Source organism: Copidosoma floridanum, unplaced genomic scaffold, assembly GCF_036245765.1.
Source record: "Copidosoma floridanum isolate Cflo_tuat_1 unplaced genomic scaffold, Cflo_Japanese_pri ptg000011l, whole genome shotgun sequence".
Classification (NCBI taxonomy): Eukaryota; Metazoa; Arthropoda; class Insecta; order Hymenoptera; family Encyrtidae; genus Copidosoma; species Copidosoma floridanum.
The window spans coordinates 7,666,122-7,682,034 of NW_028321888.1; the positions used below are offsets into that span (position 1 = coordinate 7,666,122).

The following is a 15,913-nucleotide window of genomic DNA, read 5'->3' on the forward strand; positions in this document are numbered from 1 at the left end:
ATATCAAATCGAGATTTAAGTTAAATTTTATATTTTTTATACAACTCTTTACTTAAATAAAAAACCTTGGTTTTCTTGCTATAATTCTTTGCCCAGTCGTACAAGTTTTCAGCTGTTCATATTCGGTTATTAGAAGAAAGTTGAAGACTTGCATGTCTTGCACCTCTCTTTAAGTTGGCTCTAATACCGTCACACGCTCCTTTTCCATAAGTAGTAGCAAAAAAATGGCATTCCCAATTAATTTTAAACTCTTTTTTGTGGAAAAGTATGTTTCTAAAATTGCTTTAATTTTTGAAATGTTAACTGGCCCCATCAGTAATGTAAAAAATTGTCTATACTACAAACTTGGATTTCAAATAATTTATTATAACATTTTGACACTTACATACAGAAATTGTATCATGATTTAGGTTATTATAAATAACAGCAATACTTCTGTGTTTAAGCTCATCTTTTTCTTTATAATAAATAACAACTGTAAAAATGGAAGTTTGGTTATTCTTCCAATTAAAAGATTGGGTTGAATTCTGTATAGCAAACGCATAATTTTTCGAAAAATCACAAGTTACAATAAATTCTCTACTTTTAAGATCTTTTTTCGGTTGATTGATAAAAAGTAATTGTTTCGTAATAAAATAATCATGAGTTTTGAGTTTTAATAATTTTTCTCCTAGTAAGTCAACGAAATCATGAGAAATGAAAGTTTGTGTAGCAATGGTACATCTGTCTGTTTTTAACCACGATTCATATTTGATTTCAAAAATATTATATTTTTTAAAATATTCAAGAAGATGTGGACGTAACGTTCACATATTAGGACAATCTAGACATTCTGCGCCTAAGAAACATTTTTGAATAGAATTACTACACACTACTGCTTTAATTCAGTCATGGTAGTTTTTAAGAGGCAGTTTTTTGCAAATACGCCATCTACAGCAAGTTGAATAAATTAAAATGTGCAAGGCAATTATATTAAATTTAGATCTAAAATACTCCTTATGTTCAGACGGTTCTTTTAATTCTACCTGAAAATTATATGAGAAATCAAAGATTCTGTTTTAATTAGACAATACTATATTAAGTGATAACATATAAGCATATTTCATTGTTGAATAAATAATTAAATCTTACAAAACTAATAATATTAGTTAACTTAAGCGGAGCACGGCGCGGCGCCGACCTTTGGCGCGTGTTCAGACGGCCGAATGTCTACTCTTTGGTATTGTTTGACTCGAATTTTTCAGTAAAAGCACACTGTGCAAAAGACATTTTTAATGTAAAAAAACCTCAGCTTTCCATCCAGCCTATCAAAAAAATATTAAAAATGCTTTTTTCGAGATATATCACGCATTGTGTTTTTTTCAGTGAAAATGTAATTTTTTTTTAAAACTAATCATACCATCAGAAAGCTGACTAAAAAATACATCGAAAATGGTATTTGCAACATTTCCTTAGGATAGGAATAAGGCCAAGAAAATGAGCTGAAAATAGTGACTTTTAGCGCTCGCGCGGCGGGCCTGGGACGTTTTGCGTGAAACGCCTCATATGCTGAAAATTTATTTCCTAGATGTTTGAATATAGAAATTTTTTTAAATTCAGCTTTCACTAGTATTTTTTGAGGTATACTTTTACGTGAAGAGAAGTGAAAGTGTGCCTATTATATTTGTAATAACAGAGTGTATACATTTAATGCAGTGGCTTTAGACATCAAGTCAAGTAGCACTATTTTATTAAGAGGCCTTAGTCCAACTATACAACGGCCGTTCCAGTGAAAAAAAACTTTGATCTGACACCGAAAAAAGAGTGTAAGTGACACAAAATTTGGAATTTGTGTTTGCAAGAAGGCGTAAGAACACTTAATGCCCTTTTTACTCTGTAAAGTCAATGAGAAAGTGCATGGATTACAAAATAAAAAGTCATTATGTACTTAAGTAGGTTTTTGCTCTGAAAGCAGCATGAGCTGGGGCATTGCTTACAAAGAAAAAAGGACGTAAGTGCAGAGCATTTGACGACTAGGAGTGTAATTGTACTTACAATACATAACTTTCTTGTATTGTAAACGCATTGTAAATGCACGAAGGAAATTACGCCGAGCAAAAGGTGTAAGTACAGTTTTTCAAATTTTCCGTTTGAAAATCGACTTTTTTTGGTGATAAATGCAAAAACCTTCCACGTTTACCCCAGAATCATCGTTTCAGCGGTTAAAATATTCCATTTTTATCATAAGTTGAAATCAATAAGTTTTTTTCGATTTTGTCAGTTCTGCATACAATGCACTTAACGACTTTCTTCCCTGGGACGGCAGACAAGTTCTTGAAGATTTTATAATTTTATTTATTAATGATTCAGCAAGTGGGTCTTCTGATTTTAAAATAAATCCTTAACACTTAAGAATCGTTATCTAAAAATAAGACTGTAACAGTTCACGTAAGGATTAAAAAAAAAAAATTTTGCACAATCTGAAATATGTTATTAATCACGTTATATTCACCAAAGGTTTAAGGTAGTTTATCCCCACCAGTGGAGCTCATCCATAACTACTTTTGCTATACGAATGAGTACACATAGATAGTAAAGAAAAAGTTGGTCACCACTGGCATACACACATTAAGTTCTACATATCTATATACACTTACACACCCATACACTCGTGGTTAGAAAAATCTGGCTACGTCGCAGCAATACTTTACGTGAACTTTAAGTAAACTTTTGGTAGTCTACAAGTTTTAATCAATAAAAATATTGTTTGATTTTTGTTTAGTTTATTAAAAAAAAAAAAAAGAAAAAGAAAATTTCATTAACCTAACCCCTTTTCCTCACACTCGGTGTAACAACTAATTATAAAACACTATTTCACAAAAAACAACTTCTACAAGTACACATAAATCAATCACGTGTATAAATTTCTAAAAATTATTTCGTTAATTCAATTAATATTTTGTTAATTTGCATCAATAAATTCAACAGCTGTTTGGCTACATCGATACAGTATGTACATCTATATATATTGCCAGCGACTCATCTCCATGCGACTGCAATACGCTTTGTTGCCACATATCAGATAACCCGCAATTTATTGTCTGCTTCATTTGGAAAATTGCTAACTTTCAATTTGATTTATTAAAAAACTGTACGGATGGCATCTCTGTGTGAAATATAGTAGATTCGTCATATATTTTACTTCATGCTCATAATTTTTCATAAGAATTGTAAATATACTTTTTGTTTAATTAATCAAAACGTTCGTTTTTCGCGCAGCTTGCCTATGCTTACCGTGTTAAAGAGTCTAACTTTGCAGCTTCATATCTCGAAAACGGTACGGACAGTCATAATGATATTTTGAACACTTATGTATTACACTCTAATGAAGTGATATGCAAAGTTTGAAGAAGATTGTAAATAAAGTGATTTTGGGATAAACCACCTTAAAACGAGGTTTCTATAAAGTAACTACCATCGAAATTTTCATCTTTGGGGTAAGATTCTTGACAAATGAAAAACAATAATGAGCTTTTCAGAGATTTTTTAACTTTTATACTAAATTGGTCAAAATTATGTAATATATTTGTTTCACTCATGAGCAAGTTAAAAATAGGATCTACCTTTTATTTAGAAGACAATACATTAGAAATCATTCGATTTTCAGTTCCATACTTATATTTGTAATATTGAAATGAAGAGCTAATTTTTATACATCTTACAACAAAATCTGGCATTCAGATACTAGTCACTTCTCCAGTCAAAAATGACACTTTTCCATCACTTTTGATTACGTCTCACGGCTTAGGTTCAAAATGCCTGGATACTACTTTCACTGTCTCACAGAAATTTGTATTGATTACTTTTCCTCGTAAAAATAATTATTTAGTTGTTCAAAAGTAACTTGGTCTAAACGTGAAATCAGCAGGAAAATAATATTTCTATATTTCTTATATATTTTACCGTAAAATAAATAAAATTCGTTAAATGCTACTTAATTGTCGCAACCAAACAAAAAAGAAGTCTCCGTTTCATCTAACAAAGTGCCCTCTACTCGCTTGTCTTTTCTCCAGCTTACCATTTAACAACTTTTCTTAGCCTTTCTCAAGAATCATTGAATTTTTTAATAACTTAAAATTAAATAGCTTGTTGTGCCGATTTCTTGATTATTTCATGCTTGTATGATTATTGCATTTAGCTGATTTCTTATTTTCCTTCATAAGTTTTTGCTACACTACCATTAAATAACGCGTTGACTCGTGAAAAGTTGTGTCTTTTTCGTCTTTTTTTGCAATATATTGATTAGTAACATAGTTTGCAACTGTCATAGTAGCAAACACAAGATAGTAATAAGGTACTTTTAACACTAGTAAAGTAATGAAAACTAATTGAACATCGTTGTGTAAACACATAAAAAAGTGCAGTGATATCTGAGCTAACTAATGATTAAACTAGACAAAAATGGACTGACTCCTATTGGAACCCAAACAATACCAACAGCGCTGATAGCTCATGTACATGAGGTGACGATTTTCCTAAGAGCTAGCCAATGTTTTTCCTTACCCCCTCTGCAACCGTTGTTTGGATGTCAATTGAGGAGGCTCCCTTGTGTAGGGGTGACAACGCAAATTGAGATAGATAAAAAACTGAAGTAGTCGGTAGGGATACCAACATAAATATACATGTTATATTAATTCAAAAGTGTGACGATTTGTGCAATTGAATAAAGCTGACCTTATTAACTTCAGTATTATATTTTATTTTCATAGGTATTGAATATCTCCCAAATGTTTTCATAATATATCAATATAGTATTGTTAATAAAGTTAAAAATGTAAGCCATCATATAACTTTCTTCAGCATTTGAATTTGAATTGTGCCTACTCCGGCTAAGCAATATGGCGGCTTGACAGTCTTTTTCATAGCAGAAAAAATAAGCTCACGCCCTGTTTTTGCAATTATTTCAATTTCTAGCCCTTTTAGCCATATTTCTTACGGCATTTGAAAGATAGAAGTTAAATTCTACAATACGTATATACTAGTAATACCTGACACTTTTGATTGAAGTTGCAAATCGTTATTTTTACTGTATGCCATAACTGCTCTTATTAAATGAGCGAACTTCAAGCGTTAATTTTTTCAGATTTTGTTCAATGAATAGTATAAATAATGACACTGTTTGATTCGGCGTAATCGATACTACTTAATGACATATGTCTCATTTGGTGACACTAGGGCAAGGGGGCCTCCTAAAGCACAGCAATTATTAGATCCTACAGTCTTATATGTAACTACAGATGTCATATGATCCTTAAACACCTTCTCTAGCACGACAGTAAGGCTGACTTTTTTATCCATACATATAACAAGTTTTCCATCTCATTTCTACCTCCCAGAAAAAGTAGTATTAAACTTATCATTGTGCAATGTTATGGTCAGTTCTATTATATTATCATACCATTAAAATAATCTAAAAAAAAGATTTTTTTAATTATTATACTCAATGATGCTCTTTTCTGCATACAACAGCAACAATCACTTTCTATTTTTTTTCACTTTAGTATGTCTATTGCTGCAAACTTAAATAGAAGTTTTAAATAATAAAACTAACATAATTGTTAGCTTTCTTGACATTATATGATAAGACTTTAATTCTTATGTTAGTGAAGTTAATTACATTAGTCAAATGACCAGTCTATTAGAACATAAGTGCCAGTTAATATCAAGGTAAGAACGAAAACTATGAGAAAAATAAAAAAGTAAAGAACAAAATTTAATGCAAAGAAAAAATATTTATAAAAAATTTTACTAAAACTTACACAAACTATTTTGGAAATATAAGAGCATCAATCTATTATACAAAACTAGCAAACCCGGTGAACTCCGTTTTGCCACCAGATGGCTTCTTCGTTTTATGTAACATTTCGTTTGGTGATTGAAAGATGAAGAACAATTTTTTTTTTTTATATTTGAAAAGGAAAAATTTTGTTTCATTTCACAACAGTAATAAATTCATTTCATTTACAAAAACGAAGTGTTATTTAGTTGAACTTCTCTAAGTAAATGAAAGTGAATCCAAAGTAAATACCGAATCGAAGCGTTATACGTGTCCGCAAATTATCCGTTTCATTGAAGTACTCTTTGGTAAACCACATTTTTTGTCTTTTGGTCTGACGTTAACACAAACAAAGCGGATGATTTCCCAACTCGTGAACACGCAACGTATAACTGCCCATTTGGAAGTTGCTGATTTTGACATTCGCATTTTCCGACGTAATACCAAACACAGCCATGTCACTGCGTTTCGTGACGTACTTGCACAAATATTTGATTGATTTGGCCGAATGACAACTCTCAACGTTTGCATGTATTTCGAAAATTCGTGATAGCTGCGGGCAATATGGTACAATGAACTCATTTCCGATCTCAATCTCTTGATTTTGAACTTTAACTTTGGTAGTTCGACCATTATCTTCTTTTGAACGCCAACGATAAACTGGATATCCATCATTCCCTGTGACTGTTTCAGCAACTAACGGTCGCAGATATCGTTTTGTGCAATTTCCATCAGCCATGCAAGGCGATAAGGGATTTAATACACCGCACGGTCCATGCACCATTTGAATGTAATTTGTTCAGCAACCAAATTAGGATATGAGCATGCGGTAGTCCACGCTTCTGCCATTCCACTGAGTACATATAACAACGTGTGTCACCAAAAACTCGATACTTAGTGAGCACATCAATCATAACCTTGAGTTTTTGCTGAAATACTCTGGCGATTATATCATGGCGATCTTGCGGTTTTTGGCCCGGTTCCAACTCACCTTCAATTTCCGTTCACTTTGGATTGCATGTGAACGTAATAAATAAATCCGGAGTTCCATGATTTCACACGTACGTCATAGCGTCTTGAGCGTATTCATGCATGTGGCGTGGTCTTCCGATATAAGATGATGGGAGAATCGTCAGACGTCCAATACTCTGAACATCACCATCTGAATGAATAGCATCACGCAAGTGTATACAGTCCTCAGATCGTAGCTTTGCCTGATTGAATCAGATGAACGCTAAGCATTCGGTCTCGACTTTGACATACATGTCGACAGCGAATTGCTGGAATAGCCGACGGCACTTCAGAATGACGTTCTCCTCATGTGTACGAATCATCATACGATACGCATAGTAATTCATTGCGCTTAGATTTTTATTCGTTGATACACCTGAAAATGCAAAATTAAATGAATTGTTAATGGAAACCAATAATAGCAATAATAGCAATAATTAGTGTGTGAATATTGTACCTGTAATTGGATCGACCATCTTCAACGTGATGTCGTATCTGTCTTGCCCTTGCCAATAAATGATTGGATATTGTAACGCATCGTACAAGCGATGTGTCTCGTTTACACTATGCATGATGTTGCTTCTTCGCTGAACGACAATGTTTCACGATTTAGTTGGATCGCCAACAATAATTGCAGCAACATCATTAACGGTGGGTGCATTGAATCTTCGCACATGTTCACCTGTTGGGGTACAATCCGCTCTTATGACAAATTTGTACGTATCCGATGGCATTCGTTCCAATGCTGTTTTGAACATATTAGCCACAGCATTATTAGCGTAAAAAAATTCTTGCAACTGTTCAATAATTCATCTCTTTAACTGTTGTGTTCCCTGTATATTACACCGCACATTCAGCTGATCCACCATCGATGAAATGAAATATATTTGTAGAAATTGATGCGGTTCACCTAGTGTTGGCACCATTGAACCATGCAAATGATATATTTGTCCTTGTATCTGTAATTGCAAACAATCATTTGTTGAAGAATATGGTGTAACTTCTGATCGTGTGATGGTGTAGTGTGTGGTGTGTATGCAGTTGTTATGTGTTGCACTTCATTGTATTGGTGTGAGTGGTTGGTTATGTGTGTTGTATCTTTTACCTTGCAAGTCGGCATGAAGCCGCCTTCTTGAATGACATTAGCTCCAAAGGAAGTCATGCGAAAGCAGTTATTGTATTCAAGGATGTATTGAAGAAAATGGCTGGAATCGGGATCACTTCCATCGAACAATGGTTTCAGTGGCTGTGGTGGTGTAAGTAATGGATCCAGTTTGACTTTTCCACTTGCGCAGCACAATCCAGCCGTTTCTCTTTTGAACTTTAACGCATTGCAATATCGGCATTTAGTCGTCATTGGTCCAATATCTAAATGTTCATCATCACTGTAGTTCGCAGTGGGATCATATTGGAATGCCAAGCGATTGTATGATGCCAATGATCTTCGTGTGCTCATGCGTTGTCTCAATCGGGCATTTTCTCTTATTATATTTTGTCTTTCTTCACTTAAGTTTTGTGAATGCACTTGTTGCTGGCTTGCATGTCTTGTACGGCGGCCGATGTTCGCACGTCGTCCTCTAGGTATTTTGGACTATGGACAGAGTGGTGAATTTAACCTCAAATGCACGATCCACATAATTTACACAGTTCAACTTACCACCTTAAAGACAAATGCCTGCTGTTGAAATTGAATAAAAATTTGCACAATACACGTGATTGATTTGATGGTTTCCAATTGAAATGTTAGGAAACGAATAACTTATTTTTTTTACTTTTTTTTTCACAATTTCACAGTGAACACAATACCGGTTTGTCACAAGAAATTAACTGAGTAGAGAACAATGAGTAGCTGTCAAACAATGTATCACGTACCAGCGCCATCTACTTAAAATATTGGTTTGTAGTACATGCTATGTATCAGAGATGGCGCTGTATGTGAAAAAAGATTTTCCCGCTTTTTTGTTGAAATTTTTCCTGAATTTTCTTTTCTATAAACCTCACGGAGCCCGAGACCTTTCCAACAAATGCGAAACCGTGGAAATCGGTTCGTGCGTTCTGGAGTTATAGCGTCAGGAAGGAAAACCCGACTTATTTTTATATATAGATTACATTATCCAAACTATTTAGCCAAGCACTTTGGTTAGAAGAAAAATAATTAAAATGCTTTCATTAATTGAATATTCTAATATCAATAATTATAATATAGTAATAACAACAATGTAAGATTTATTATCAATTTAACACAAAATATGTAATAATTATTTTGAGTAGTTATTATAAAACCAATGAAAACCTTAAATACGTACCTTGCCACAGTTAATGTATTCAACTGCTGTCTCTCTGAAGAAGAAATATACAAAATCTCCTTGAGTCAAAGAACTAACGAAATTGGGTGCTGAAAAAACAGAAAAACATTATAAATTAGACGGGTTTTTAAAACAAACTTTGAATGAATTTGAAAAAGCTCTTTTTATAGCTTTTAAATGGCTTAATAGTTACTGTTCAAGTTATTATGTATTTTTTTAGGTAAAATTTATGAACATTAGTACAGTTATTTGATGAGACTTCTGAAATAATGTATATATATATTAAAAATTAATCTTATTTATCAATGGGCTAGTATTAGTGCGAGTAACTAAATTTATCAATATTTCATATTTATGATGAGTTTTACAAAAACAACTTTCTTTTTAGCGAAAATTACTAGTTTGTAACAAAACTGTCATACATAGAAATGAAAAAAAAAAAAAAAAATACTATGAGCAGCCTCGAAGTTGTTAAAGTTGACAAGACTTTTGAACTACACTACGATTTGTGTCACAATTGCAAACCAAAATTTCAAACATATTTTTCTTGGTATGTCATATATATCTTATTCCTGTTAAGAGTATTTTAAATTACACTTTCCAAGAAATGCTCTCAAAAAAGCCCTTGTAGTACAGCACATGGGAAATACGTATCCCACTACATTGAAATCGAAATTTTTCACGGATTTTAACTACCGAAAAATGATCCTACCCTAATATTTATGGCGTGTAAAAATTACACTATGCACGACAAAAAGTAAAAAATGAAGGTTGAAAGAGTAACTTGAAAACTGTTTTTCTAATATTAGCATAATCTCTAAATTCATTTAAATATTTATAGTAATAATAAAATATTATTTGCTTAAGAGTAGTGATTTTAAAATAATACTGTTTTCAAAAGAGAAAATTTTAACCCTCTCTTTTTAGGAGAAGGGAGATATAAGTTTATAACATTTGAAGAAGCAAAACGGTAAAGTTACTCTTTCAAAAAGAAGATTAACTCTCACTTTTCTGAAACAAGGGAAAATGAAATATAACCTGCAGTTTTATGTATCAGTGTTTTCTTTAAAATTATTCTTTATGACGTAAAATATTGAAGTCCATTCTAATTTTCATTGTAAAACGATACATAAACGTATATTTAACTTTTTGTTTCTGTCAAGCTGTGAATTAAAGTATGTTTACCAAAATTAGAGGTGTTGAAAAAGTGAGGTGGTATTATAAATATACTACATTTAAATATAATTTTGTTTTTCAGTTTATTGCGTTGGTTTGGAAAATATTGATACAGGCATTATTACATAAGTATTCTTAGAGAAAAAAATGCGTATAAGCACTACAACTTTTTCCAGAAAGTCTAAGAAAATGTTTATAAAGAATCTCATTTTTGACGCACTAGTTACTGAGCTTCACTTTCAATAATCGGAAGCTTCTTGGGTTTTTTCTAAAACTTTTTCTTTTAAAAGTTATATTTTCTTTGTTTCGTTTAAGCTCACTCTTTTTAACTTTTTTTCATTAAATCTGATGGTTTACCTTTATTTTACAGCTTGCTTATTCCTTTTTTAAATGAAAAATAGTAGTGCTTTATTCCATATGAAATAAATTTGCAATAATGTGCTCCGGCGACGAGGCTAGTACAGTCTCCTAGTTTTCCCCTACCATTGATTACTTTCTTAAATCGCTTAAGTTAGGAGCCACTCACTGGGACATTGCGAACCGGAGTGTATCCTCTAGGTAGAGATAGGGTGGATCAGTGAGTCTTCAGGGCAATACAAACTTAAGCTATTCCAAGATATCAAGAAACTATCGCACCTTGTAGTGTTAGAAGTGAGTTAATTTTTTAACATATTTATTAAAAGGTATTAAATCTACCCAAGATGTCATATGCTACCTGTCAGGGGCAATGGGAACCTGACCATATGCCTACATACCTTCAACAAAGTATCTAGTGCTACTGGTTGGGTGCATTGTAAATCGAATTATGAACCCACGAGCTCCTTCTTTGACTCCTCTTCCTCGTAAAGGTGCCTTCATAATAATCCTTACATGAGTATGAATTATCACGTTATCAAACTCTTTATACATAAGTAATAGTAATTAAAATTTTTCAACTCCACGAAATGTGTCAAAAAGTTAATTACATTGACATACATGACTTATAAAAACTCAGTTTTTGATAATCCTTTTTATCAGTAAAATTTAAATGGATTCTTAATAAGTTCTTTGACGGTACTTGCAACAATTTACCATAGAACGGCCCATGATTAAAAAAATTTGTCAGTAAATAGCAGGAGTGTCTACCTTATGAACAGCTTTACCTTAATACATTTTTACGAATAAGTAACTTTGTAGCTTATTCTACGCTAACTGATAAAAAAGGGAAAAAAATAGGTACTTTGAGAAACCATTAAAGCTTCAACTTTTTCATGATTTGTTGCAAATTTGACTTATTATTTAACATAACCGTATTTATAATAACTCAAATTATCTAAGAGCGGCGTTGGCTCAGTGGTAAGCGTACTTTTTATCGGTACAACGCTGTTCTTCAGGTTGTGGGTTCGATTCTCCGTGAATACAGATTTTTTCAAAAACTGTCTTCATCGGGAAAAGTTCCTTTGTAACCCCGGCTGTTTCAAGGCGGGTTTTTCCGTGGAATTTTTCTTCAGAGTAATTCCAGGGTTTTTTCCTTTCCCTACAGGTCTTTGGGCCTGGGTAAATGCGAAACAGCATTGGGAGGTAGGGATTAGCGGATACAATGCGCCAGGCAGGGATCGCCTTACCGGCGAGGAGTGATCCCTGAAACATGGGGCTTCTCTGGGGATGCTAATTAGCCTGGATCTGACGCTTTGGCAGAGAGCGCCAGCTTAATCGGCGAGGAGCGGAAAGTCCTAAAATATGGAGTCCTCTCCGGAAAAAGGCTACACAGTGGCAAGTGGACCCCATGCACCATCGGTGTAGAGAGTGTCAACTCAACTGGCAAGGTGTTTCACTAGAGATACTCACACTGTGCCTATGGATTTCGGTACGATATCAGTTAAACGGATTGAAAATGAGTGTGGAAATACACCTACACACATAGGTGGTAAGTGGGTGACCCTGGCACCTGCCTGAAAAAAAAAAAAAAAAAAAAAAAATCAAATTAGGTATTAAGTTATATGAAGAAGTTCACCAGAAATCGTATGAAGTGCAGTCTTCCCAAATCAGTCAAAGGAGAGATTGGACGTGAATTTAAGCATGCTTCTATTTTACACAATAACGTATAGTATTCCACAAATGTGAAGACCTGATTATCTGCTACTCTCTTCAAGTGATGCTTGGTACACTTTACAGCTGCTTCCTGAACTTCATCAAGGTGGGGGGCAGCTGGAGCATTAAAGTGCCAATTGGTTTCCAAAGTTGACAATTGTGTAATTAGATCGTGAGAATTGCAAAGCTCGGTCCACTGGCGTCTCAACTGAGTGTCTGTGCCAACGAAATTTGTTCCTCTATCACTATACAGATCGGAGCAATGCCCCCTTTTAGAGATGAAATATTGGAACGCTGCAATAAAGCCTTCAGCGCTGTAGTCTTCAATAATCTCTAAGTGGAAAGCCCGAGTACTAATACAGACAAATATGACCACGTATCCCTTAGTTGTGCCTTTACCTCTGAATTTGGCCAATCTAACGGGAAAGGGTCCAATACTCGCGGTGACATGTACTTAAAGTAAGTTGGGTATCACCATGAAGCGTCAAAGTGTGGGAGTATGCTATAATCAACTTAGTAAAATGATCTAAGGGAGTCAATACTAATGGATGTTTAACTTCGAAGACTAATAGTGAATGACTTAAATGAACACCGACTCTAATCAATCCATCTTTGAGAAATGGCTTAAGTTTAATCAATGAGTTGTTAGGGGGTAAATTTATAGTTTCTTGTCGAGCAGAATTAGAGGTTATTTTAACTTTAGCATCGTTCACCAACTTCAACTCTTATTTGAAATGTATTGTTTGATGTAGATAAACCATTAACAATTTTGCGTTTATAAATTCAGGAACGGTAGTCGTAAAGTTATAACGAAAAGATATTGGGACTATATTAAGGAAAGGTAGCTGAGATGTTCAATCAATTCGATTCAGCAGTTTGTAAAAGAACTTAAAACAATACGCCGTTACGCACAGAAGTTTACCTAAACAAAAGAATCTACAGTACAGGTCCTAAGTGTTAAGCAACAGAGTCTATTGATGACTTGTGGGAGAAGGTGATTCACTGACTTGCACGTTTGAAAGTTCTGAATCGAGTTTGAACGAAAGGAATTCAGAGGTGAGTTGCTGGAGAATTTAAGGGCCAAGAAACCATGAAGAATGTTCTAATAACTGGGATGGTCTAGTACCTCGAGAGGTAATATTAGCAGGGTTCAATTTACCCGATACATGGTGCCAAATATCGTAAGGAACCAGCTGATGAATATTACTACAACGGTTGGCTATAAAGGTAGGATATTTAGATGGTTGAGCACTTATCCAGTGTAACACGTCCTTTGAATCCGACCATAAGTGTATAGAATTGATACCTATCCTCGAATTTTTAGAAAAATGACTGGCTAGTTTGGCTAATAGGTAAGCTGCGCATAGTTCAAGTCTTGTAATACTAACCTTTAACGGAGCTACCCTTGTTTTGGGATGCTGAAGTAAAACGCTAACTTGCCCCCCTTGAACTATGCGGGTATACAAAACCGCGGCATAAAAGGATTTTGAGGCATCAGAGTAACCATGTCATTTGATCAGTTGGACTGTGGGAGTAAATTGATTCCACCTAGGTACTTAAATCTCATTTAATTTCTGTATTCCTAACACCCAATGCAACCAGTTATTCAATATATCTTTAGGAACTGGAGAGTCCCACTCAAGTTTTACTAACCACAGTGATTGTAGAAGAATTTTACATTAACGATAATTGGAGATAACCAACCAAGAGGGTCATACAACCGAGCTACGTGAGAAAGTATAGATCTTTTCGTATTTCTTAGGTAGGGATTTCACAGATACGATAACGAAGCACATCCTTGGATGGTAACCACACGAGTCCAAAAACTTGGACAGAAACTTCCGAATCACTTATGGTAATCGTTAGAGTGGCCGCTAGTAAAGTATTAGGCAGACCTTCCAAAACCTGATCATCATAAGCGGACCACTTGTGCAAAGAGAAACCTCCGAAGTTGGTCACGTTAATCAATTGATTTTTTTTTTCTTGAGTTTCAATTAGTCAATGACCTCCGGATAATATATCATCCATATAAATTTCATTGCTCAATACCATGGAAGCTAAAGGATGAACTTCATTGTAATTAACAGCTAACTGCTCTATGACGCACGTAGCTAAGAAAAGTGAATAAACTAATCCATAAGTAACAGTCTTTAACGAGTAAATTTTTATGGGTGTCGAAAGATTAAATCGCCAATATATGCATTGAAACTTCCTATCTAACTCATGAATCCAAATTTGTCGGAACGTTTTTTTGATATCGGATATAAAGGCGAATTTTTAGTTTCTCCAGTTAGAAATAACATCAGGAAGACTAGGGAGTAAGTTGGGTCCTGAATGGAGAAGCTCATTTAATGAAGTACCAGAGGAAACTTTTGCTGAGCCATTGAATGCGGTACGAAGTTGAATAGTGAAGCTCGACAGTTTGATTACACCATGATGCGGCATAAACTAACTCTCTTTAGTCAAATCAGCACTAACTCCACACATGTGGTCTAACTCTTGTTACTCTTGCATAAATTTAACATACGAGTTGTGAAGTTCTGGGTTTCTCGGGAATCTACGCTTCAGACAATTCATCATATTTAAAGATAGATGTCTAGAGTCTTCACGAGATTTAGGAAACTCGTTAGGATTGTAATTAAAAGGCAACCTGACGATATATCTACCCAACTCGTCTCTGGAGTATGTATTAGAAAAATGATTCTCACAATTTATCTCGTCAGATGTTAATTGTTGCTGTGAACTACTGAGAATCTCCTCTATCTCCCAAAATCGTTGCAATAATGGTAGCAGCTGGGGCTGTTCTGAACAATGTAACGAGATCGTACTACGAGTAAGAGATTTAACTGAACCCATGGGACCTGACAAGATCCAACCTGGAAGAGTACGAGTGGCAATTGGTTCATCGGGACTACCTTTTTTAATTTCTTTCTCTACAACCCTTGCATGAACTTTAGCTCCTAGAATTATGTCTATTTTATTAAAACTAGTGAATTGTGGGTTAGCTAGTTCAAGGTCTTCCAAGAAGTTTAAACTGGTTCCGTATCGACTAATTGGAGGTTGATAAGAAGAGACTTACGGCAGAACCTTAGCTTCTACCAACATCTTGAATTATGTGATAGAAACCTGAGCTTCATTTCAAAACTAACAATCCTCTTGGCTACTCCTACAATAGCGCCACCAGATCCAGAGATGGGAATACTCAAATACTGTCGTTTCAGCTTTAATACGTCGTCAAGCGAATCAGACACGATGGAGCATTGGTTGATAAGAACTCTAACAAACAAACGTACACCAGTTGGACCAATGACATGTACAGGAGCCTTAGCTAACAATACACTCATTTCACTAAAGGGAGGTGACTCGACATAATGCAAAGCTTGCTTAGAATCAGGTCCTTTAGAATTAGGGAAATTAATATCTCTTTTTTTATGATCCTGGTGTTCCTGACTCTGAGCAAGCGTTTGTAAATGCAGGAGGGTATAGTGCCTTCTCTTACACGTCAGACAACTAAACTTGGATTTGCAATCCTTCA

At 34.4% G+C, this 15,913-nt stretch overlaps 1 protein-coding gene across 1 annotated transcript in view; it reads right to left on the reverse strand.

Moving 5' to 3' along the window:
* Sema1a (semaphorin 1a) overlaps positions 1–15,913 on the reverse strand; it is a 610,859-nt gene that overhangs the window by 379,831 nt on the left and 215,115 nt on the right. Inside the window, exon 5 of the mRNA XM_089589929.1 lies at positions 9,133–9,221. Within this exon, the coding sequence (XP_089446055.1) occupies positions 9,133–9,221 (89 nt within the window). The remainder of the gene's footprint in view (positions 1–9,132; positions 9,222–15,913) is intronic.